We start from the raw sequence: 24,879 nt of genomic DNA, 5'->3' as shown, positions 1-24,879 counted from the left end.
GTGAGTAATAATGGGGTTTTAAATTGTTATTTAAGCAACTGGCTTCTTCAATTCATCTTTCTTGTTTGATTGTTGCAACCATGTTCATTTCCTTCAAACAGATTATATTTAACACCTTGAAACCACTTGAAATGTTCCCATTAATACTAATTAACTAATATTAAAAACATTAATTTTTTAGGTTATTTTCATTAGATTTTACTTCCATTTGGGTGTTCCCTTTTAAATATTCTTCTGCCTTCTTTTTTTTAAAAACAGTTCCCCTTTTAATTCTGGAACAAAAAAAAAGTTGCTGGAAAAGCTAGCACATCTGGCAGTGTCTGTGAAGGAGAAAACAGAGTTAACATTTCGGTTCTGGTGACCCTTCCTCAGAATTCAATTCTTCTGCTTTCATTTTAAAAGCTGTTTGCTTCTAATGCCATTTGCTGAGGACTAGGTGAGATAACGTGTTCTAGGATAAGTTACACCTTTCATGAAAAAGAACAGTCACCTTCAAGCAGTGAAGCTTCTTGATGGAATCAGATTTCCTCAGTCAGTCTTCTGTTGTTTGCTCTTCGGTGTTTGTGCATGGATATCATTGCACTTAATTTGAAAGTCACAGCCCTCAAGAAGCAACCAGGCAATACAAATCCATTCCAGTTACATCAAGCAGTACAAAGACTTTAAAGGTCCATTGTATGCCAATAATATGAGAACACAACATAATAACATGAGTAGGTTCTGAAGCCTCTCTCAGCATTCAATTAGATCGCAGTTGATTTGTACCTTAACACCATTTATTCCAACTCCCTCAATACCATTTAATAACAAAAATCCATCAATCTCAATTTTGAATTTCCAATCATTCTCCAAAAAGCCATTCAGACTAGAAAAAAAAGACTTCCAGATTTCCCACAATTGTGTGAAGAAGTGACTCCTGACATTAATGTTGAATGACATGTTGAATGACAATACTTCTGGCTACAATGTGTTTAGGAAGAACAAGAAAGGGTAAAAGAAATAAGCAGACTGGCAGCAAGGGTTAAGAACAATATTACAATTCAACTGAGGGATAAAATAATGAAAGGTTCAAAGACTTAATATTTTGGTTGGAGTTATGTCATTAATAGGAGGAGGCTTCAACTATCCTAACACGAACTGTGGGCAAAAATTGTGCAAAGGCAGTGGTGGGATGAAGAATCCCTAAGATGTCTACAGGAGGACTTTCTTAATCAGTACTGGAATGGATTTTACATCCATGCATTGACCTTCCCACCCACTTCACAATTGTAAAATAGGGCATGATGTAATTGTGGTTGCAATTCTCATCACATTAGTCTGACAAAGTACAGAAGACAAGTGGGCACGACAAGCAGCAGTCACCCTCCTCCCCCAGTTTTTAAAGCACTAATTAACACTCCATTCTTTTCAAGCAAGCTGAGTTGAAAATGTTTGGGAGTGTTTTAAAGCAGCTATCATGAGGTGGAACGGGGAGAAAGAGAAAGCCTGCCAGCATGGTTGAACGTAGCAGCAGACTTTCATGGGAAAGTAGCAGTGATTCTACTTCTTTTTCACCTTTGAAAAGAAAGATAGATTCTGAGAGCAGAGCTTTTACAATTCTAACTGTGACTGACTCATTGTTTGAGGCATTAACCCTCTGTCACATAATGTCATGTCTCACATTGCTGATCTAAGTGGCCTTTTTCCCATAAGTCACTAGTTGGCAATCCAATGCTTGATTGGACAGCAGGTGCTGGAATAAGTGGACTGCTCAGTTTCCATTCTACCTTCTTTACATCATCAAGAAACATAAAATTTCCAGCCCTGTGAGGGAGGAAGTTGTGCCGGATCTAGTTCAAGAAAATGAAGTGAAGCAAATAGAATGTGTTTCAGTGCGAGAATGTCTGTGGAAATAGTGATCATAATATGGTCTGACTTAAAACGATTATAGAAAGTGACAAAGAAAAATGAGAAAATGAAAATGCTCAAATTGGAAGAAAGCCAAATTAATTTGTTTGGGAAGGGACCAATGGGAGGACTGGGAATACAAACAGACCAAAATAAACTGATAAGATAAATGGCAGGCCTTAAAAGGTGAAGCCAGTTCAGATACAAGCCAAGCATATTCCAATACAAAGGAAACAAAAGAAAAATCCAAAGCTAGAGTTTCTTGGATGTCAAAGGAAGTAGAGGCTAAAATAAAACAGAAAATATTACTGCAAATGTCAGGTACAGAAAGTAGTCCAAAATCAGTCTATATATAGGGCAAAAAATTGATAAATAGCAAAGAATGTCTGAGCATTGATTAATTACTAACATTAAAAAAACCTAAAACCTTCAGGAATCATTTAAAAAACAAAAAAATAGTTAAAGAAATAGTGAAGCCAACTAGGATCTAAAAAGAAAGGCAGAAGCACCGGCTGCTGTATGAAATAACCCTGCCAGTTGCGTTTGCATCTTTTCTCACAAAAGATTATGAAGTAAATACTATACTGCGGGGAGTGAATAGTAGAGCTATTGGGTAGAATAAAAATAAACAGAAAGAAGTTCTAAGTAAATTGGCATCATTCAAAGTTCTTGTTTTTCCCAGCAGCATAAGCAAAGAGACAACAGGAGAGAGGAGTTTAAACAGGGAGTGGAAACATCAGTAGAGACACAATAGAGCAGACATGTTTAAAACTAGTACTTCGACACCAATAAAGGGAAAGTAAGAATTTGTAGGCCCAGGAAGGGGAGCTGATTTGTGACTAAAGGTGATAAATTTCTACTTTCCATTAAAACTACTGAATAAGGTAAAAATAAACTAAAGGCGGTTAAAATAAGTTAAAAGTACGATCAAGTATGGCAGGGCAGTTCAGCCAAGTAGAATGTTCATAATGTAGCATGGACACTTCACATGATCTCATTGAACACATGTGCAGCAAAGACAAAGGGTCCCAAAAGCTGTGTTGCCTACCTGGTGGCAAAGTTCAAGGCATCCCTTCTGGATGGAGAGGAACTTAGAGTGGAAGGGGAAGGATCCAATTGTCTTGGTCCACATAAGCACCATCAACAGAAGGAAGACCAGGAAAAAGAGTCTGCTGAGAGACTGTAAGCAGCTCAGGCTCATTTGAAAGAACCACAAAGATAATAATCTCCATATTAGGGCAAGTATGATTAGTGAGATAAATACATGGCTCAAAGATTAGTGTGGGACAAATGGGTTCCAATGCATGAGACATTGGCATCAGTAATAGGGAAAGAGAGAAGTATCCCGTTGGGATAGGCTTCACTGAGCCATGCTGGGATCAGTGTCCTGGTGAACTACAGTTGTGGAACAAAAACAGAAGTTGCTGGAAAGCTCAGGAGGTCTGGCAGCATCTGTGAAGAAAAAATCAGAGTTAACAATTCAGGTCCGGTGACCCTTCCACAGAACTGATGGTAGCTGGGAAAACGTCGGTTTACATGCAGAAAATAGGGAGGGGGATGGGGTAGGGAGTAAACAATAGGATAGAGCCCGAAGAGAGAGAAGAGCAGTTGGATAGACAAAGGAGTTGATAACGATCTGGCTAGAAGGGTAAATAGTTGTTAATGGGGAATGTTAGTGACTAACAATAGGTAGTGTGTAATGGCAGGCCATGTGATAACAAGGCCTGGTGTGTGGGGTAGGGGGCTGGGACATGGGAGAGTTAGGCCCTAAAATTATTGAACCTGACATTGAGTCTGGAGGGCTGCAGGGTCCCCAAGCAGAAAATGAGGTGTTGTTCTTCCAGCTTGCATTGAGCTTTGCTGCAACACTGCAGCAAGCCAGGGACAGAGATGTTGGCCAGGGAACAGGGTGGTGAGTTAAAATGGCAGGTAACAGGTAGCTCAGGGTCTTTTGTGCGAGCAGAACGTAAAGCAGTGAATGCAGTCGACCAGATTCTGGGAAGTACAGGTGAAGTGTTGCTTCACCTGGAAATATGTTTGGGCCTTTGGATAGTAGGGAGGGAGAAGGTAAATGGGCAAGTGTTGCACCTTTGCCGGTTGCAGGGGAAGGTGCCGTGGGGCTGTTGTGGACTGTTGGGGGTGAAGGAAAAGTGGATCCGGGTGTCCTGGAGGGAACAGTCCCTGTGGAACATAGACAAGGGAGGGAAGGGGACAAAAACAAAGTTGCTGGAAAAGCTCAGCAGGTCTGGCAGCATCTGTGAAGGTAAAAAACGGAGTTACTGTTTCGGGTCTGGTGGCCCTTCCTCAGAACTTCCTCAGAGGGGAGGGGAATATGTGTCTGGTGATGGCATCTTGCTGGAGGTGGCAGAAATGGCATCTGATAATCTTCTGGATGTCGATGCTGGTGGGATGGTAGGTAAGGACAAGGGGAACCCTATCGCTGTTGCGGGAGGGAAGAGAAGGGGTGAGGGCGGAAGTGCAGGAGATGGGCTGGACCGGTTGAGGGCCCTGTTGACAACGGTACTGGGGAATCCTTGGTTGAGTAAGTAGGTGGAAATTTCAGAGGCTCCCTTGTTGAAGTTGGCCTCATTTGAACAATGCGATGGAAACAGAGGAACTGAGAGAATGGGATGGAGTATTTACAGGAAGCAGCGTGCGAGATGTATAGTCCTGGTAGCTGTGGGAGTCAATAGTTTTATAATGGATATTAGTGGCCAGTCTATCCCCAGAAATGGAAACAGAGATGTTGAGGAAGGGAAGGGAGGAGTCATAGATAGACCAGGTGAAAGTGAGGGCAGGGTGGAACCTGGAAGCAAAATCGATGAATTTTTTCAATTCTGGACAAGAGAAGAAGGCAGCACTGATGATATCATCAATATATCGGAGAAAGAGTTGTGGATGGGGGCCGGAATAGGACTGGAACAAGGAATGTTCCATGTACCCCACAAAGAGACAAGCATAACTGGGGCCCATGCGGGTACTCATGGCCACCCCTCTGTCCTGAAGAGTTGTGGAGATGGCTTTAAAGTAATTAGTTGGCAATATGGTTCAATTGAAAGAGAAGTTTAAAAAAAATCAAAAAAAAAGAGAAAGCAGGGTGCAGGGTGGTGAGGAAGCAAACAATAATCAAAGTGTAGCAGGAAGGGGTGAAAAATATATGCCAAAGAGTGCAGAAATTAGAACATGAGTAAGCAATGATCATTAAAAAAAATCAAAACTTAACGTTCTTTTATGTTACAAATGCTAAGCGTTTTTACAAGATAGATGAGTTGACAGCACAAATAGAAATAAATAAATATGAATTGATAGCAATTATGGAGACATGGTAACAGGGTGACCAAGACTGGGAACTCAATATTCAAGGGCATTCAACGTTCAATAAGAATAGACAAAAAGGAAGGAGGTGGGGTTGCTTGTTACTAAAAGAAGTCATCAGTGTGGTGGTGAGTAGTGATATAGGTGTAACAGATCATGATACGGAATTAGTTTGGATGGAAAATCAGGAACAAGAAGGTAAAGAGGTCAAGCTTGCAGCCCTCTGTAGACCCCGAAGATCTGTGCCACTCTAGGTTAAAGTATAAATTGGGAAATAATGGATGCCTATAAGAAGAGTACTACAATTGTTGTTGGTGATTTTAATCTGCATATTGACTGGATAAATCAATGGGCAAGCATAACATGGAAGACAAATATGTAGAGCACATGAGGGATTGTTTCTTGGAGCAGTATTTTGCAGAATCTATCATTGAACAGGCGATTTTAGGTTTAGTAATGTGTAATGAGGTAGGATTAACAGAAATCTCATATTTAAGGATCCTCTGGGGGCTAGCGAGCACGACATAGCAGAATTTCAAATTCAGTTTCAAACCAGTGTCCTCAACTCAAATAAGAACAATTACAAAGGAATGAGAAAAGAACATTCCAAAGATGACAAATAAGCAAGGTGCTAATGGGAGAGAGATCTTGTAAAGATCTCTATTTCAAGGGATCAAGTATTTGATAAACCAATGGGACTAAAGGCAGACAAATCATCAAGATCTGCTGGCTTCATCCAAGGGTTTTAAAGGGAGTGTTTCCAAAATATTCCAGAAATCAATCTATTCCAGGAAAAGTCCAACTGGATTAACATGATCATACAGAGCCAACATAGTTTTGTGAAAAAAACCATGTTTGAAAAATTTGCTGCAGTTCTTTGAGTATATAACGAATAGAGTTGATAAACCGGAACCAGTAGATGTAGTGTACTTGTATTTTCAGAAGGCATTAGATAAGGTGCCACATAAAAGATAGGAGCTCACAATATTGCTAATAATGTAGAAGTATAGATTGAGGATTGGCTGGCACACAAAGAGTCAGGATTAATAGGTCTTCTTCAGACTGGTGAAATACCACAAGGACCAGTCCATGGGCCTCAATTATATACCATCTATATTAATCACTTAGAGGAGAGGTGCGGGTGTAATGTATCCAACTTTCTGATGATACATGAGGGCATTTTGAGATGAGGACATAAGGATTCTGCAAGGGGATACAAATAGGTTGAATGAATGGGCAAAAGCTTATCAGATAGAGTTTAATGTAGGAGAGCAATGAGGTCATATGCTTTGGCGGGAAGAATCAAAATGAAGACAATTATTTAAATGGAGAAAGATTCCAAACAAGTGCAGTGCAAAGGGATCTAAGCGTTTGGGTGCACGTAACACAAGAAGTCAGCATACAAGTGCAGCAAGTAATTAAGAAAACACATAGAATTTTGGCTTTTATTCTAGTGGTTTGGAATTTAAAAACCTTTTACAACTTTACAGGGATTTGTGAGGCTGCACCTCGAGTACAGTGTACAATTTTGGTCCCTGTATTTAAAAAATGAAACATTGGCATTTGAGGCTGTTCGAAAGAGATTCTCTAGGCTGATTCCTGATAAAAGAAAGATGATGAGCATTGACTCAAAATGTTCAGAGAGTCAGTGCAGACAGGATGGGCCAAATAGCCACCTTGTGCACAGTAACACTTCTGTGAAAGGTGGACACCCAATTGACTAAGGTATAGGAGGCAAACATATGACTTTCTGATTGGACTAGTGGGCCCCAGGAGTTGGTGTTATAATCTTTGAAATTCTTCTCATACATAAATGATCTAGACTTGATTACAGGAAGTAAAATTTCAATGTTTGAACATGGAAAAAATGGTCAACAATATAATAAATATTGAGTGGATAGTAGGAAAAATCAACAGAAAACGATCAGACTGATGAAATAGGTAGATATATGGCAATTTAATGCGATTAATTGTGAAGTGGTACACCATGTATGGAACATTGTAAAAAGACAGATGATTCTAGAGCAGCATATGGTGTAAGTACAGTGATGTGGGCTGTATATTTACAAATCTTTGAAGAATATTGGATGCTTGTTTTGTCAATAAAGACTTTATTTTATTTGTTGACAGGATATAGCAATCCCTGGTTAGATTTAATTACCTATTCCTAATTGCCCTTGAGAAGGTATTGATCTGCCTTCTTGAACAACCGTAGTACATGTAGGGATGCTCACAAGCTGTTAGGCAGACAGTTCAGGCATTTTGGCCCAGTGATAGTGAAGGAATTCAGTTCTTGTATTGAGTATAACAAGGAATCATGCTGAACTTTAATGACTGATAAACTGATGATACTGATAAATTGGGTGATGCACTTTGGAAGAAGTAAGAAGACAAGGGGGGGTACTCGTTGAAAGGCAGGACACTAGGAAGTTCAGAGGAAGAGAGGGAACTTGGAGTGTTCGTCCACAGATCCCTGAAGGTGATTAACAGGGTAACTAAAAAGGCACACGGGATACTTGTCTTTATCAGTCAAGGCACAAATTGTAAGAGCAAGGAGGTTATATTGGGAGTTCTACGTAGCTTTGGTTAGGCCACAGCTGAAGTACTGTGTGCAGTTCTGGTCACTCACTATAGGAAGAATGTGATTGCACTGGACGGGGTACAGAGGAGATTCATAGGATGTTGCCTGGGAAGAGCATTTCAGCTATGAAGAGAGGCTAGATAAGCTCAGGTTGTTTTCTTTGGAGCAGAGAAGGTTGTGGGTGGATTGAGGTATATTGGGTTACGAAGGGCACAGACAGAGTGGTAGAAAGCAGCTGTTCCCCTTAGGCAAAGGGTCAAGAACAAGGGGAGACACTTTTAAGGTGAAAGGCAGGAAGTTTAGAAGGACAATATTTTTCACCTAAAGGATGTAGGAGGTCTGGAATGCACTGCCTGGGAGGGTAGTCGAGGCAGGAAACCTCACAATCTTTAAAAAGTACTTGGATGAACACTTGCAGTGTCATAATATTCAAGACTACGGCCTAGTGTAGGAAAGTGAGATTGATGTAGAAAGTGTAGATATTTTAGCAGTACAGACTAGATGGACCAAAGGACCTCTTCTGTACTGTATGATTCTATTCTATAACTAATTAAGCCTTGGCAGATTTCTTGTGTAATTTCAAACATGCTTTGTGAGTTTTTTTAATACTATTCATTTTAATGAACTGAAAAATAAACTTTTTTTTTAAATTTACAATTGGAACAAGGATCTCCCATCTGCAAATTCTAATCAAAATGATTTATTAAGTTTCAGCTCAGCACTCTCTTGCCTCGTTCTGTAATCAAAATCTTGATTTTCATCATTTTAGATGCTATTATTCATTTGATAGCCTATGTACACAAGTTAAGGATCTTCAAACAGTCTTTAATTATCTTATTGAAAACCTGAAAGAATTTAGTGATATAACGCTTTTCCTTTGCACCACTTTTTTCTACACATCCCAAAATGCATAATCCTGATAAGCATATCCAAACATTCAGTTTGCAACTATTCACTGTGTACACTCAATCAATTTAAATCTCTGAACAGTTAGGTACATATGTTAAACATCACTGCTGAGCAGTGCATATATACTTACAGGATGGGCCACAATGCATTGTTTCACATGCTTAAGACCAGTGAACAATTTTGAAGGCAAAAGACAAGAGGTAGAACTGCTGAGAATCACGTTGTCATTCATAAGCTTATCTAGGTCGTGAAAAACCTTCCTCTTCAGTTCCAAATTCTCAGGAATACATTCCTGCATCATATAAAGATATGAAATATAATCAACATCACTCCGCATTCTGCATGCAGCAGTTATGTGAGCTACAAACGTGTACTGTGACATAATGTAATGAATATTTCATGCAAACAACATGAAGAATAAACTCTGGAAGCCAGCCTGTATCATTAGAAAATCCAACGCATCATCCTTCGACACTTCCGCCATCTGCAATCCGACCCCACCACCAAAGACATTTTTCCCTCCCCACCCTTATCTGCCTTCCAGAGGGACCACTCTCTCCGTGACTCCCTTGTCCGCTCCACACTCCCCTCCAGCCCCACCACACCTGGCACTTTTCCCTGCAACCACAGGAAGTGCTACATCTGCCCCTACACCTCCCCCCTCACCCCCATCTCAGGCCCCAAGAAGACCTTCTACATCAAGCAGATGTTCACCTGCACATCTGCTAATGTGGTATACTGTATACTGCAGTTGTGGCCTCCTCTACATCGGGGAAACCGAGCGGAGGCTTGGAGACCGCTTTGCGGAACACCTACGCTCGGTTAGGAAAAACAACTGCACCTCCCAGTCGCGAACCATTTCAACTCCCCCTCCCACTCCTTAGACGACATGTCCATCCTGGGCCTCCTGCAGTGCCACAACGATGCCACCCGAAGGTTGCAGGAACAGCACCTCATATTTCACTTGGGAACCCTGCAGCCCAATGGTATCAATGTGGACTTCACAAGCTTCAAAATCTCCCCTCCCCCTACCGCAACCCAAAACCAGCCCAGCTTGTTCCCGTCTCCCTAACCTGTCCTTCCTCCCACCTATCCCCTCCTCCCACCTCAAGCCCCACCCCCATCTCCTAGCTACTAACCTCATCCCGCCCCCTTGACCTGTCCGTCCTCCCTGGACTGACCTATCCCCTCCCTAACTCCCCACCTACACTCACCCTTACTGGCTCCAACCCCGCCTCTTTGACCTGTCTGTCTCCTTTCCACCTATCTTCTCCTTTATTCATCTTCTATCCACCTCCCCCTCTCTCCCTATTTATTTCAGAATCCCCTTCCCCTCCCCCATTTCTGAAGAAGGGTATAGGCCCAAAACGTCAGCTTTCCTGCTCCTCTGATGCTGCTTGGCCTGCTGTGTTCATCCAGCTCTACACCTTGTTATCTCATTAGAAACCCACATCGGTTTTCCTTCACCTGTTAATTTTCTGCTTGAAGTAGAAGGCACTATCAAAAGAAAAGAAGGGAATTTTTCAGATGCCTGTTAGAAGGTAGCATGTTGGGGGTTTGCCTTTGGAGCCTTACCCAGCTCACTGGATCTTATAGGCCAAGAATTACAAAGTTGGATATTTCTGATCAACAATCAGGCTGGTGCACTAGCCAGACTGTCACTGATCTAGGGCACTGTGCTCTGCGAATGTCCATGAAGGTACCTTCAGCAGCTACAGGAGACATTCTCCTACAGTGTTCCAGGTTGCAGTTCATAGCTGCATTAAAAGGGTCTTTAATGCCACCATTGCCATAACAAATAATTACATTGCCTTCGCAATGAACCAATGAGTGGAACTAGCAGTAGTGGTCCTCTTCTCTCATGTCCAGGATATAATAGACTAAGCTCATGCAGTTATTCTGGCATTAGGGGATGAACCAGCAATTTTAGTTACCAGAAAAGGTACGTCTTCACTTTCCAACCTTTTACAATTAAGAAACAGATGTATTGCTTAAATAAAGTGGATAATCTAGCATTTTTTCCATATTATATTTCATGTTGTTTCATGCCCAAGCACTAAATCTGTCCAAATCCTCCTGAAGCTGCTTTACATTTTCATCACAACACACATTCCTACTTAGCTTTGAGTTATCTGTAAATTAAGAAATAACACATTTGTTCCCAAACTCCCATGTTGTGAACAGCTCGGGCCCAAGTACTGATTGTTGCGGTCCACCATGAGTCACAGCCTACCAAACAGAATATAACCTGTTCATTCCTAGTCATTATTTCCTAGAACATTAAAACATAAATAGGAGCAGGAGCAGGCCAGTCAACCGCTCAAGCCTGCCCTGCCATTGAACAAGATCAATGCTGATCGTTTTCTTTCAGGCCAGATGAGCATAGCTATAACTCCCTGGTATTTCAAAAATCTACCTACCTCCTCTGTAAATGTTTTCAATGATGTAGCCTCCTTAACTCTGGTGTAGAGAATTCCAGCCATTCTCTACCCTCTGGGAGAAATTCCTTCACATCTGTTTTAAATGACTGTCCTCTCATTCTGTAGCTATGCTTCCTGTTTCAAGATCCGCGCCCCCGCCCCCTCCCCCCAGTAGTTGTAACATCTTTTCAATATCTACCCTGCCAAGCTCCCTCAGATTCTTGTATGTTTCAATAAAATCACATCTCATTCTTCTAAACTCTAATGAAGAAAGCCGTACTTGTTTAGCTGTTCTCTCCAGTTAATCCTTTAATCCCAGCAATCATTCTAATGAATCTCTTTTGAATAGCCTCAAATGCCAGTATATGCTTTTCTAAATATAGGAACCAAAACCTCATTTACAGTATTCTAGAAGCAGCCTGCTGAGTCTATTTTTAAATTCCAACCCCCTAGTATTATTGGCCACATTTCCATTTGCTTTCTTAATTATTTGCTGCATCTGCATGCTAACATTTTGTGTTGCATGCACAAGATACCTAGATCCCTCTGCATTGCACTTTTTTGGAGTCTCTCTCTATTTAAATAATAATCAGCCTTTTGATTCTTTCTACCACAGTGCATGACCTCACACTTTCCTATCATAAACTCCACCTGCCAAGATTTTGCCCACTCACTCAACCTATATCTATCCCCTTACACATTCCTTATGTCCTCTTAACTGAGGAACCAGGACCCTCATCAGGAAAATGGGAAACTGATTTGTGGTTGGGATGCCAAGGGACTCCTGTACTATCTGCCTGTTTCTTTTAGACTGTCCGCAGTTACTCCCTTCTTTCCTTCCTCCAGGCTCTTAAGCTGTGGTATGACCACTGTGGCACATCTAAGCTAAGAGTTACGTGGATAACATGTTCTCAGATTGGCGGATATGTAACAGTGAGTCCAGTCATATTCAAACACTGAAACCCAAAGTAAAATTTCTGCTGTCCTCTAGGAGCATGGTAGGGTCTCTGACTTCCCATCCATTATAAGCCATGCATTCCACACAACTGACCTGTGCTGCTATGTCTTAAATTTATTTACTTAGTCTTAAATGTATTTCCTTTATACTAATTTTACTTCCCTTACTGTACTTTGCTTACTTATATTACTTTATTAGGTTGGCTGCAACTTTCACATTTTCCTATCATTTCTCTGTTAATCCCGCTTCCAAAAATAAACTTTTTAAATCATGAACCAATCATTTCCCCAATCAGCAGTTTCCTGAAGCTGCAGCTGTTAAACCATGCCTCCTCTCATGCTACAAGGGTCCCTGATCCTACACCCCAATATATCTTCTTACTGTCTCCTTCTTTGCTGCCATGTTGGAGCTGAAAGTGCTGGACCCCTGACCCTGGGCCTCAGTATATCCACTTGCTGCCTCCTTTTGCTGCTGTGTTCAAGCTGAATTCCTTGGAAGCCTCCTCTCAATGATGGTAGACATCGATGAAATTCATTATCATGTCGTGTGTTCCACAAGAGCCTTTGGTCAACTGAGGAGCAGTGTGTTTGACTACTAAGACCTCAAACCCGAAATCAAGCTCATGCTCTACAGTGCAGCAGTGTTATCTTACCTTACGGTATGAGTGGAAGATACGGAAATATACAGCAGATATCTCTAATGTGTACAGAAATATTACCAGAGGTGCCTCTGAAAAATCCTGAAAATCTGGAAGCAGAATAGGTGTTCCAGTATCCCTGATGGCTCTCATCTCATGCACTGGGCGTGCTGACAAAAGACTTTCAAAATAAGCTCTCTATTCTAAGTATTATTAATAGCAAGTAAATACCAGGAGGGCAGAAGGAATACACTAAAGACATCCTTAAAGCCTCTCTGAAACAATGCTAGATTCCTACCAACTCATGCGAGTCTTGTCCAGGTTCATCCAAACAGAAGAAGTATCTGCCAAGGTGTCAACCATTTTAAGCATCTCCAACACGTCCAGGGGAGGCTCAGTACAAAAAGACGGAAAGAGCACGTGAAAACCTTAGTGTGCCAACACTCAATTCATCAGACTACCACATGTTGTGAAGTGTGCAAATTCAACACTGGGGACTGTTTAGTCACCTCAGGATACATAACTGTGGAGTGTAAGAAAATCATCCTCAGCCTCAAGGGACAGTCTAAGAAGAGGAGAATGATACTCATGCCCAGACCCAGAGTAAATATTGTTGGTCTCTGCATATTTACCCCATTATGCTATTTGAACTATGTTGAAACTTGTTCATATTATTACTTGTGGACAAATTATCAGAGTTTAGGATCCCCTGTAATACAAATACTTCCAAGGCAGCAAAACCCCTGTAAAGAATGAAGAGGTATGTTTTTGATAGTGATTCTGGGGTCACGGGAATACATGGCCAGAGACAGGCTAATACACAATCTCTCTTCTTCAGACATACTGTCATACCAAAGTATTCAGAGTATTGCCTTTGTATCCAGAATCCTCCATGTGACCCCGATGACCGATGCAGCAAAGCTGAGCTAGAATGAGCACCCTCTTGATGCCATGTATATTGTACTTTGCCAAACCTTGATCTGAGAAATTGTCCTGCCACCTTCTTTTGCAAAAGAAAAAGAAAATGAAGATACAATGCTTCTAGTTGCTTCATGGCATTCCAATAGGTTGTACATGTCTTACACCCAAAAATCAATAATGTAAAGACCATTACCTGCCAGACTTTTATCTTTGTTTTGAGAGAAACATCATGCTCTTTCCAAAGTTTGTGAGTGAGTCTGCCAATGACAGAGTTTGCTTTTGTCAGACAGTGGTTGATTTTGTCATCCAGTAGTGTCTTTCGAGAAGGAGAGATGTATTATTGATAGTGACTGTGGGGTCTTGAAGCACATAGATGGGGCAAGTGGATATAAGATCTCTGTCTTCAGACTTATTATCAGGCCATAGTGTACCAAGGCTAGGGCCAAGTTATAAACAAACAGCTTAATGTCTTCCTGACTTTGTGCAATGTGATTGCAATCATCCAAGAACGAGAGTTCACTCAGTAGCTGTTCATTAACCTTTGTAGAAGTCTTGAGCCTTTGCAAGTTGAAGAGGTTGCAGTCTGTTCTGAATTGAACGTATACTTGTGTATCAAGATCTTTGAGTGCATAGAGGAGCACGGCTGAGAAGTACATGGCAAAGAGTTGGAGCCAATACAGACCCTGGCTTGGTGCCTAAGTGACAGGGCAGACATCTGGTGACATACCACTTTGTATCACATTGGCCATCATGCCACTTTGAAATCAGGGAATGACACTGATCATTTTACCAAAACAGCCATGTTGCAGAGAACCTTCCACAGACCTACTAGGAGGGTCACTGAACACCATTTAGAGATACTTATCCTGTTTGCAGAGCTTTTCTTGAATCTGACTTGCTACAAAGAGCATGTCCACGTTTCCCAACCCGCATGGATGTCACGAGGCAATTCTGAGTACACAGAGTCAACAAGGTAAGTAACAATCTGGTTAAGAATAACTCTTACAAGAATTTTTGCTGCTACAAAAAGAATTGATATTTCACAATGATTGTCACAGATGAACTTACTCTTTGTTTGTTTGTAATGATGCATTTTGGAGACATCCTCATAGTCTTGCAGGTGCATAGTCCCCTGGTTTCAGATTGGACAGAAGAGATGAGTGAGTTTCAAGCATTAATATAAGAGGAAATATAGCTCAGGAGATGGTATGCAGAGTTTCAGAGGTGGCATATCAGGAGAGAGAGTACATGCCAATTCCAAAGTGCCACTGTCAAACTCATAGGGCTGGGGCTGAATTCTTCTTCACATTTGTGCAAGAGGAGATTACAGATGATAAGTAACATCTTCAAAGCCCAAGTCTATTTGCCGCATCAATCTGTTCACAGTGTTCTTCTGTTCAACGCGTGTCCTGATGAATCAAATAACTTGGGTTGTAGAGAGGGATATGAATTCAGCTCCATGCTCCTAAGATTTGGCCAGCCTGTGCAGATAGGGTGGGCAGTTGGAGGACCTCCTTGTAGGTTTGCTGCTGAGCCTTACCAAGATGGTAAACAACAGGTTTATGTACTGACTGATGGACAAACTCATAATACCTCACTGAATGCCCCTCTTCTGTGTTACTGCCGGCTGGCCCTAGATAGGGAGTATGCGGTGTGCAATGAAACATCTGATACCTTCAAGTAGTGAGCATTGTAGGGATAGCATGCATCATGTGTTGCCATGGCCTTTGAAAGGCTATCACTTGTTAGTTAATTTGTTTTATGGGTTACTTGAAAGTGTACACATGATAATAATGCAAAACACAGAAGGTAGCAATGGCCAAATTTATTCAGAAAAGACATAAACAGGAACACATCTAATTAGTTTTCGTTTAGAATTCAATTTGTTTTTCATTCACTCATGGGATGTGGACTTCGCTGGCTCCGGCCAGTATTTCTCACCCAACCTTAGTTGCCCTTGAGAACGTGGTGGTGAGCTGCCTTCTTGAACTGTTGCAATCCATATGCTGTAAGTAGACCCACAACGCTGTTAGGGATGGAATTCCAGGATTTTGACTCAGCTACAGTGAAGAAACAGCAATATATTTCCAAGCCAGGATGTGAATGGCTTAGAGGGGAACTTGCAGATTGCCGCATTCCCATGTATCTGCTGCCCTTGTTCTTCGATGGAAGCGATTGCTGGTTTAGAAGGTGCTGTGTAAGGAGTTTTGGTAAATCTCTGCAATGCATTTTGTAGATAGTACACACTGCTGCTACTGAGCATCAGTGGTGGAGGGCGTGGATATTTTTGGATGTGATCCCAATCAAGCAGTCTGCTTTGTCTTGGATGGTGTTAAACTTCTTAAATGTTTTTGTAGTTGTACTCATCCAGGCAAATAGAAAGTACTCTATCACATTCCTGACTTGTGTCTTGTATGCTTTATGGAGACAGGAGGTAAGTTACTCACCATGAAAGCCGCACCTCTGACTTGCTTTTGTAGCCACAGTAGTTATATGGCTTGTCCAATTCAGGTTCTGGTCAATGGTAATCTCCATGATGTTGAAGGTGGAGGATTTAGCATTGGTTATGCATTGAAGATCAAGGGACAGTAGTTAGATTCTCTGTTGTTGGAGATAGTCATAGTCTGGCACTTGTGTGGTGCAAATGTGGCTTGCCAAATTTTAGGCCAAAGCTGAATAATGTCCAGGTCATGCTGCATTTGGTCAGAGACTGCTTCAGTACCTTAAGAGTCATTAATGGTGCTAAACATTATGCAATCATTAGTAAATATCCCCACTTCTGACTTTATGATAGAAGGAAAGTCATTAACAAAACATCTGAAGACAGTTGGGCCACAACACTATCTTGAGGAACTCCTGCAGAGATGTCCTGGAGCTCAGATGACTGACCTCCAACAACAACCATCTCCCTTTCTTCTATGTATGACTCCAACAAGTGGAAATTTTTCCCCCAATTTCCACTGACTCCAGGGCTCCGTGATGCCACGCTCAGTCAAATGTGCCCTTGATGTCAAGGGCATTCACTCTCACTTCACATCTGAAATTCAGTTCTTTTGTTCATGTTTGAACCAAGGCTGTATTAGGTCAGAAAATGAGTAGTCCTGGCAAACAGAGCTTCAGTGAGCTTGACAGTATTTTTGATGACCCCTTCCAAATCTTAGTTTAGTTCATGAAGTATGAATTTGGAAGCTGAGATAAAAAGCAATTTAGTAAAAGAGAATTAGTTAAGTGAACAGGTCAATTGTTAATTGCTTTTCTAAGATGATGCACTCAAATCATCATGTCCAAAGCAGCATCACCTATCTCTTGATTGGTGGCGAATACATTGGAGGGGAGTTACATGAATCAGCATAGTTCTAGATTTAGTTCTGGATCAGGGATTTTAGCCAGGGAAGATGAAATTCTACAAGACATTTAAAGGCTCTGCATTATGATGAGACAGGGGCTTTAGAAACACACTGGAGTTCCTGCTCCAAACTGTGATCTGTGACCAGTTCAGGTAGCAAACATACATACATGTGAAGATAAGATGTATAATACCACCCCCCCACTAAATTGGTAGTTTAGTGCTACAGGGTAACTGTTGAGACAGAAAATGGAAAAACAAGAGGAAAAAAATAACTCATAGAGAAACATTAAAGTTGTAAGTAGCAAGAGAGTCAGTATAACTTAGGGAATTTTTTTTTGTTTATTGAAGAGAATCTACAAATATTAAAGGAAAGTTATTCATTAATTTACTGGAGGAAACACAGTAACAAGGGACAAGTGGTTTAATTCAGTTACAATTTGGTGATCAAACTTCAGAATGAGGTGAAAATACCGTGCAACTATTCTTGAAGTCTATAAGAGTGATGTAAGGTAATCAGTAAATTTGTAATTTCAGCTTCACGACAAGTGAAAAATAATTATTCAGGTACCATTTTAAGTTCAATACTGAGGCAAACGCTTCTTTTCCATTAATATTAACTGATGCTGAGGCAAATATTAACTACATCAAAAGTCTAAACTTCTCAAGCCTCTCTTTCTAAATATAGAGGTAGTAAGAACTGCAGATGCTGGAGAATCTGAGATAACAAGGTATAGAGCTGGATGAACACAGCAAGCCAAGCAGCATCAGAGGAGCAGGAAAGCTGAGGTTTGACAGTTTGGAACCTTCTGGACTTTTCTTTTGTTTTAAAATAAGATGCTGAAAAGCAAGCCATCAGGCTTTGTATGACTTTGTTTGTGGATTCAAGTACTGCCACATTGTCTCAATAGGACAAAAGGACACATTCCAGACTAAGGATGTGTCAACACCCAGTCATGGAGTGTTAGTAAACCCTTGGGGATATGAGGTTCTGGTGAGGTGTTGAGTGCACCGAGCGGTTGCTGGCACAGTCTTTACAACAGGGATTGTGACAATTTTAAACAGCTTGGAATACAAATTGTGATAAGATAAAACAGCAGCAAAATGATAATAGACATGTTGATCAAATGGTCAACAATGTGGCAGATAAAGTATAATGTGGGCAAGTGTGAGGTTACTCACCTTGTTAGTAAGAATAGAAAAGTGGACTTTTTTCCCCAAATTATAGGAAACTTGCAAATGTTAATGATGGGAGAGAATTTGGCGTACTCACACAAGGAATATGAAGCTAGCATGCAGGTATGACATGCAATTAGGAAGGTAAATGTCATTTTAGCCTTGATTGCAAGGGCATTGTAGAACAAGAATAAGGAAGTTTTGCTCCAATTGTACAGGACTTTGAGAAAAGCACACTTGCAGAGCTGTGTACTAACGGATAAACATACCTTGGAGGAACTTCACCAAAGATTCACTAGACTGGTTCCTATTATAAGAGAGTGGATGAGCAAATCTGGAATTCATTGAAGCATACAAGATTCTGAAGGGTAGTGGCTTTTTTTTCCTATTCATTAATGAGATTAGGATGTTGCTGGCTAGGCCAGCATTTATTGTCCATCCCTAATTGCCCAAAGAACAGTTAAGAGTCAACCACATTGCAGTGGGTCTGCAATCACATGCAAGCCAGATCAGGTAGGGATAGCAGCTTCCTTCCATAAAGGACATTAGAGAACCAGATGGGTTTTTTCAACAATCAACAGCAGATTCATGCTCATCATTAGATTCTTAAATCCAGATTTTTATTGAATTCAAATTCCACAATCTGCCATGATGGAACGAAATTCAGGTCCCTGGAACACTATCTGGGTATCTGGATTAACAGTCCACTAATAATACAACCAGGCTTTCACCTCTCCATAATAAAGAGTTGCTTCTCCTGTCTGGAGTATCTTGAAAGACAGGCCGTGATTGTTTTCCTTGGAGCAGAGAAGGATCAGGTTTGGGGGAACCTGAATGAGGTGTACTAAATTATGAGGGGCATTGATAGGGTAGATAGGGAGAAATGTTTTCCCTTAGTAGAAGGTTCAATAACCAGAGGGCATAGATTAAAAGTAAGGGGCAAGAGGCTTAAAGGGAATTTGAGGAAAAGATTTTTTGAGCCAGTCTGGAACTCACTGCTAGAAAAGGGTGATAGAGGTAGGAAAGATTGCAGCATTTAAGTAGTATTTAGATGAACACTTGAAATGCCATAGCATACAAGGCAACAGGCTTAGTGATGTGAAATGGAACTAGAATAGATAGATGCTGGATAGCTGGTGCAGGCACGATAGGCCAAAGTGTCTCTTTCTGTGCTGTAAATCCCTTTGAATTTGGAGGTTAGTTTTGGAGTTGATCATTTAGGATTTATATGGGGCGAAATTAAGTATTGAGATAGCTGTGAACCTTTGGAATTCTTTTCTCTAGAGGATTGTGGATGCCTCATCACTGAGTACAATCAAGACTGAGATCAGGAATTCAAGGGATATGAAGAGTGGCAGGAAAATGGACTTTAGGCAGAAGGTTGCTGGTAAATGTGATTGTGTTGAACAGCAGAGCAGGATTAAGAGGTTAAATGATTTACACCTGATCATATTTCTTATGTCCTTTTCTGCATTAGACATGTCAGATTTTATTTTGAAGTTATTTGCTACGGTTAACAACTACAAAGCCTCAGTGTATTATTTGTGCTGAGAACATCTGAAACTATAGTAAAGAGCTAAGAAACTTTACAAAGTAGCCTTCTGTTTCAAATATTAATGAAAACTCATGTTATAAATACACCCAAAGCATAATTGAGTACTGGCAGTCCTAAAGGGGTGAACCAAGGTTCACCTGGTAAAATGCTGTGTGCGTCAGAGCGAGTAGAAGTTATGGTTCACCCGGTACCAAAGGTGTAGTTTGAGAAATGAGACAACGATGTAACAAGCTGTAACATTTATATTACACCATTGTTAACCATGAAATGAGCTGTATAAATCACATTCCAACCATGTGGTTTGCAGTCCAAAACACTGTCTGTAAATCAAACAAGGTCACAATTCCATCAATTTTGTTGTGTTTTTCTTTCTCTCACTTCTTGTAGGACAGTGTTGCATGGCTGCATAAAAATAGAGGCCAGATTTTATGAGTTTCCCAAAATATTTTGCTAATTGAAACACCTAAAGTAAACACAGAATGGTATCTAATATTTGAGGCTGTAAATAAGTGTGCAGATAGGCACAACAATGAAAACTAATGACAAAATGTTGTCTTTTTCACCCAGTGAAGTAAAAGCTTTTGCAAAAGCAGAACATGGCCCATCTCAGAAATTGTCCAATTTTTCTTCAATTTAAATCAGTACAGTTGGGAAAGCCAACTGTTTCAGCTGTGTATGGAGCAAGATACATGAAGAACCACAGTACTCTAAGCCATTATTGGGAATGCAATGCCATTGTTTCAGTTGCTTTTTTATCCTCCCCCACCATAAACTGCAAGCATGAGCAGGCAACTTTCGTCATGGGTTTCTGCCAAGTACAGTAGTCCTGGATGTACTCTTGTTTGGAACTAGAATTTGATCAATGACATCATTGGCAAGATGAAACTGTAAAAATGCAGCTGTGTATGGAGCAATACACATTAAGAATTACAGTACTCTAAGCCATTATTGGGAATGCAACACCATTGTTAAAAAGCTGCCTCAAAGCCTATTTCATGCTAAGTATGAAGTGAGTGGACAGTGTGCATGATACAGTACCTTTAACAGAAATGTCACAAGGCAATTTAAAGGAAAGGGGTAACAGAAAAGGAGATAAAAGGAAATGGACAATAAAGTAACAGTAGGAAAGTTAGAAGAGGTCCCTGAATGCTTTAACTAAGGAATTGATTTAAGAACAGCTTTTATAAATGGAGATGCTGAAGATCTTGGAAACAGTTCCAGTGAAAGGGCTGAAGTGGCAGAAGGTTCTGCAGTTATTGATAGGGTGGGAGGATATAAAAGATTTCACAAATAGCCAATAAAGATCTGAATAGTGTGGGAAGAAATCAAAAGTAGGCATGACAAAAATTCAATGGATTAGGGAGCAGCTAACATAGATTAACAGGGATAGGTTGATAAAGGCTTATATTCAGCAAAGAACAGGACTTAGATAAGACAGTCTTGGGTAAATTGGAGTTTATGGAAAACGGAGCATTAGAAAATAATGCAGTGCACTAGAATGGTTGAATCTAAAGGATAGTAGATGCAGGGGTATGCATTTTAGCATCACAGTGGAGAACAGGGAGATTTTACAAAGCATCAGGAGTCTTGCCTGCAGCTGGACCATGGTCCATGGGTCACTTTGCCATTTCTGGGAAGGCCTGACAGTGTTAAGTGCCTCTTAAGTGGCCATGAGCATGTCTTTTTCAGGATTAAGGACACTGCAAATGGAAATCATGCTCCCCCCACCCCCAAAGATACTGGCCAATCAGATCCTGGACAAGGTAAGAACCCTGAGACAGGCAGTCAGCATTACCTAAAGGAGTGGGTAAGAGCCAGCTTCACTTAAAGAAGCATAGACCGAGTGTCACTATGTACAGACATTCTATCTGTCCTCAGTGTTGTGAAGGATGGTCTGGCCTCGGTGCTGCGGAATACTCCAAGCAGTTGGACCGTTCAATATCACCTGTCACTCATGGAAACAGTCTGCAAAGAAAAGTACCTTTGAGCAAAAGCACGTCAAAAGACGGTCACCATGAAGCGTCCTCAAAACCCTCGAAGAAAAGGAGAGGGTGTATCCTATCTCGTGGTTCCCTGATCAGATGGTCAGTCATTTGGCAGAATGCCTCGTCACCAGACTTTCCAAAAAACACCAAGACATAGCTTGCCTGACAGTGAGGAGGGCACTGCCTGTCAGATCCTTCAGGCATGCCCAGTTTCTGTGCATCACCGCACGCTGCCCTTGAAGGAGCTGCGATGGTAAAGAGACTATCAATTTCCTTCTGAAATGTGCCTTTGCAAAGAAGGTCTGAAGAGAGATGCATTGGTTTTTGTTGAGGTTCATCCCCGAGCCGCTCCGTGCACAAGACTCTGTTCTCTAAGGGCTGATCCCAGGACACGCACTATGACAATATCAACTGCACATGGAGATGAAAGAGGTTCTTTGGCTGAAATTTGTAGGTCTCCCAGAGTAAAGGATTGACCTCAAATGAGTGTTGCAGACTGGCACATTCGAGGTCAAGGACTATGTGTTGAGAGTCACATTAAAGCTTGGGGCAGCTGCTGGCAAACTGCAGTGGGGAATGACCATCTAGGGTCAGTCTGCCAAAGTATAACATGGGTCCATTGAGTTGTCAGACCCTCTTGTTGCCTCAAAATGAACATAAATAGTTTCCTGTATCGGTAGACACTGCCTTTGTTTTTGCAAATGAGGATAAGTTCCAGAAATGTCGAAATTCAAATGGTTTGTTTGTTTCTTTTCTCTGCAAAGACTGTACAGAACTGATTTAAAACCTTTGCATGTACTTATAGACGAGTTTTTATGAATAAAGTACATTTTTAAAAAATAATGTAGGAAGACATACTAAAGCTTGGGGAAGCTACCGCCAAAGTGGAGTGGAGAAAGATCAATGTCTGAGGTCTTTCTGCCAAAGCGTAATGAGGGTCAATTAAGTTGTCAGACTCTCTCATTGCCTCAAAATATATGCACATGGTTTCCCTCACTAGTAGAAAATGCCTTGTGATGTAACTGCAGGAACGCTTTCAGGAATGTCAAATTCCAATGTGTTTTTATTTTTTCTCTGCAAAGACCTTCTGTTTAAGGACCTTCTGTATGTACTTATAGATATTTTTCATGAATAAAGCATAATTTTGAAAGTAAAATAAGTGAGAAAAGGACAAAAGGGTTTGTTAACTTTCAAGATACTCTTGTAGCCCTAATTGGAATGTAAGTAATTTTAGATTTAGATTTTATTGTCACATGTACTAAGTATAGGAATACATGAGTACAGTGAAAAGTGCACATAGTCGCCATTTCTGGGCGCCATCTTGATTACAAAACCAGAATTAAATATTTAACAGAGTCAAAAGGTAAAGAAAAAAAAATTCCAGATCTCAAAAGCCGAAGTTCCATCTCCATAAATGTGTCTGGAACGGTCCGTCACAGTGCCGGCACCTGGGCCCAGCGACAGCCTGGAGTCTAGGCCAGCCCATGAGTCCTGTCAGGAGGAGCCGTGCCACCACCAACACCGGCGCTGCCAATGTCAGGGCACCCAGGAGGGGAGAAAGGCCCATTCTCGCCGCCAAATCGATAATCATTCGCTAGCAATTGGGGCCTGGGAGGAACCATGACTACTACTGCCTCACCGATCTACCACTGGCCCCGTCCGTGCTTGATCCTCTGGCCCGCACTCAATGTGCCACCGTTGCTCTGGCCTACGCTGGATCCACTGCCGCTGTGGTAAATGGCCAGTGCATTCAGCTCCCGTCTGGTCTCTGGTCGGGACCTGACCCTTTTCCTCAGGGAAGGATAAAGTTTAAAGTTGGATGGAGGCGTAGGAATAAAATTAATCCTGCCGCGAGGGGAGAGAAGAAAGAAAGGAGAAGGAAAGAGAACTGGCGAGCAGAGGAGCTCCGACTGGAGCTTCTCACTCTGCCGCCATCTGAACTATTGTTTCCTTTCATTATTAGAAAATGCCCTCTTGTTGATTGAAGCTGTAATGAGGAATGTCAAAACTGCACTGTATTTTCTGCAAAGTCAGTACGGACATGTTTTGTATTTTTTTTATATTTCAGAAATATACTTTATTCATAAAAATATCTTTGTGTATGCATCGTCACAAATGTAGTTTGGTTCTGTACAGTAGCATATAAGCAAACAAACAGACAGTGGAATTTGACTCTATCCAAACAAACCAAAGGCATCTCTTACTTGTACAAGACTATGTTTACGTGCATTTGAGGCACTGGGGATCTGATAACTGAATGGACCCCCATTTAACTTCAGCAGAAAGACCTCAGACAGTGGTGTTTCTCCAGTTAGCCTTGGTGGCAGCTGCCCTAAACTTTAGTGCGTCCCTTGGCATGTAGCCTTGGACCTTGGAATGTGCCAGTCTGCAACACTTGGTCAAGGCCAACTCATTGTTCTGGAAGACCAATGAGTTTCAGGCAAGCCAAAAAGTGTCTTTCACAGAGTTGATGGTCCTCCCAGGCGCAGTCGATGTTTGTCTCGATGTGTGAACTATGGAACAAACTCTCAAGCCCAGAGTCCTGCACCACAACTGCTCAGGATGAACTTCGACAAAAACTGCATTTCTCTCCAGACTTCCTTTGCAAAGGCACATTCCAGAAGGAGATGTGTGACACTGTCATACTTCCCCTTCATAGCTGCTTTGAGGGTGGTGTGCAGTGGCACAGACTGGGCATATAAGAAGGATCTCTCAGGTAGTGCATTTCTCATCACCAGCCAAGCAGTGTCTTGCTGCTTGTTGGAAAGTTCTGGTGAAGAGGCATTCTTCCAAATGACTTTGACAGTCTGCTCAGGGAACCATGCGACAGAATCCATCCTCTCCTTTCCCTCAGGGTCTCGAGGATGCTACATGCTGTCCACTTCCTGACTGACTTGTGGTCAAACATGCTTTTCTTTGCAAATTTCTCCAAGAAGGACAGGTGATTCGGAATAGTCCAATTACTTGGGAGCGTTCTGTGGCAAAGAGGCCAGACCCATCCTTTGCAACACTGGGGACAAGTAGAACCTCAGTATGTAGTGACACTTTTTGAAATGAAAAGTGAGAAGAGGTCTACATGGCAAGTTGTCAGGGGCAGAGCTTGATTCAGTCAAGGTGATTGAAATTGGCTGTACAGAGCAAGGAGCTGTTTGGTAAGTTTCTGTGAAGTGGTTAAAGTCTTTTTTATTC

General features: G+C 41.4%; 1 protein-coding gene across 3 annotated transcripts in view; it reads right to left on the bottom strand.

Moving 5' to 3' along the window:
- The window catches only part of cryl1 (crystallin, lambda 1), a 112,681-nt gene that overhangs the window by 46,702 nt on the left and 41,100 nt on the right, over positions 1-24,879 (bottom strand). For 2 of the 3 annotated variants that reach the window (XM_020530113.2, XM_048598071.1), the window contains one exon: positions 8,823-8,984. The exons of the other annotated variant lie outside the window; for it this stretch is intronic. In XM_020530113.2, coding sequence (XP_020385702.2) covers positions 8,823-8,984 — 162 coding nt within the window. The remainder of the gene's footprint in view (positions 1-8,822; positions 8,985-24,879) is intronic. 3 annotated transcript variants of the gene reach the window in all.

The sequence above is a fragment of the Rhincodon typus genome, chromosome 6 (assembly GCF_021869965.1).
Source record: "Rhincodon typus isolate 14 chromosome 6, sRhiTyp1.1, whole genome shotgun sequence".
Classification (NCBI taxonomy): domain Eukaryota; kingdom Metazoa; phylum Chordata; class Chondrichthyes; order Orectolobiformes; family Rhincodontidae; genus Rhincodon; species Rhincodon typus.
Note: the sequence above shows the minus strand (reverse complement) of the source record. Positions and strands in the feature narration are given on the sequence as shown.